The sequence below is a fragment of the Aureobasidium subglaciale genome (assembly GCF_000721755.1).
Source record: "Aureobasidium subglaciale EXF-2481 unplaced genomic scaffold scaffold_69, whole genome shotgun sequence".
Taxonomy (NCBI): Eukaryota; Fungi; Ascomycota; class Dothideomycetes; order Dothideales; family Saccotheciaceae; genus Aureobasidium; species Aureobasidium subglaciale.
Window position 1 is genome coordinate 34 of NW_013566926.1, and position 1,245 is coordinate 1,278.

At 50.6% G+C, this 1,245-nt stretch overlaps 1 protein-coding gene across 1 annotated transcript; it reads left to right on the forward strand.

Annotated features, from left to right (window-relative positions):
- Positions 1 to 304: 304 nt before the first annotated feature.
- AUEXF2481DRAFT_9700 (uncharacterized protein) lies at positions 305 to 900 on the forward strand (the record flags this gene model as incomplete). The annotated part of the gene is made up of 2 exons (XM_013483172.1): positions 305 to 481; positions 880 to 900. The coding sequence occupies 2 exons, from the start codon at positions 305 to 307 to the stop codon at positions 898 to 900; spliced, it is 198 nt and encodes a 65-aa protein (XP_013338626.1).
- Positions 901 to 1,245: the final 345 nt, after the last annotated feature.

A 1,245-nucleotide genomic window follows, 5' to 3' on the forward strand; every position in this document is an offset into this window, starting at 1 on the left:
TCCGCGCAGTTTCAAGCGGCAAGATTATACATGTCTTGCCCAACTTCGATACGTCTGCTGCAGGTCTCAGATCCCATGCGTCAACCGCAAGAGTCTCGCCAGCTATGAGTCGTTCAGGCGTAGTGCTACCTCAAGGCTACGTCTGGCACTGTGTCTCTCTTTTTCCACTCCGTCGTCCCTTTCCTTTCGTCTCTNACAATCAATCACAAAAGTTGTCTACCGACAACCTTTCCCCCCCTTAATCTAACCACTATGCCTTCTTTGTAGATTCAGTCATCCTAAATCATATCCTATCACAGCAACCATGTTGAAAGCCAAGGCTACAACTAAGGCCGCCGCTAAAAAGCCTACCACTGCTAAAAAGCCTACCACCGCTAAAAAGCCTACTACCGCCAGCCCTAGCCCTAGCCCTAGCGACGTACCGATGGCTAAGAAGACGACCGGCAAGACTAAGCCGGCAAAGCAGCCGGCCACCGGAGAGGTTGCTTCGGCATAGAAGCCCGCCCCCGAACTTATCGAGACCGTTAAGGCAATGTTTAACGACTGTCGTGTTAGAGTAGTATACCTGGCAAAGCAAGGCGAATTCTACTCGAGCCGGAGCGCACTCGCTGGTTACCTTAACTTCAAGGACACTAAGCAACTTCGTGAATACGTATTCGACGCAGCTGCTCTATGGTATATCCTGGCTATCCTGCCTTGGTGTACCATCCGCGAAGACAGCAAATGGCACACGAAGGGTCGCAGTCTGCNACTCGAGAAGAAGACCTTCATGAAGACGTTTAGTACTAACGCCGGCATATTTGCTGCCGATTCCCTAGTCGACGTCGGCTTCACCGGCCCCACTCTAACATCGCAGGACATGTATCTTNCAACTGTTAGAGCCGTAAGGGTACTGCTTAACAAGAGTCCTAACGGAATCTTCTAGAAGACTTCCGAAAACGCCCCGTTTAATGTCGACCTATAGGACTACCTCGCTAGATACCTTGTAGAGGACGTCAGCCGTGGCTTGGAGATCCTCTAGTTCGTCGCTAGAGAGAGGAAGCAGCTACGCTAGTCTACCTCGGTCGTAAAGAACCCCTAAACTTAAAAGGCAGCAGTAGTGTACTACCTAACCGACGACGACCTTACCGGTTAAGATGGCGAGCCGGTGGCTAACAAGTTGTCCGACGACAACTTTTCCTTTATCGACACTGAAGCTCGCTAGAGAGATGCTCTTAAAGAGGAAATCGCCGCACATCTAACTCT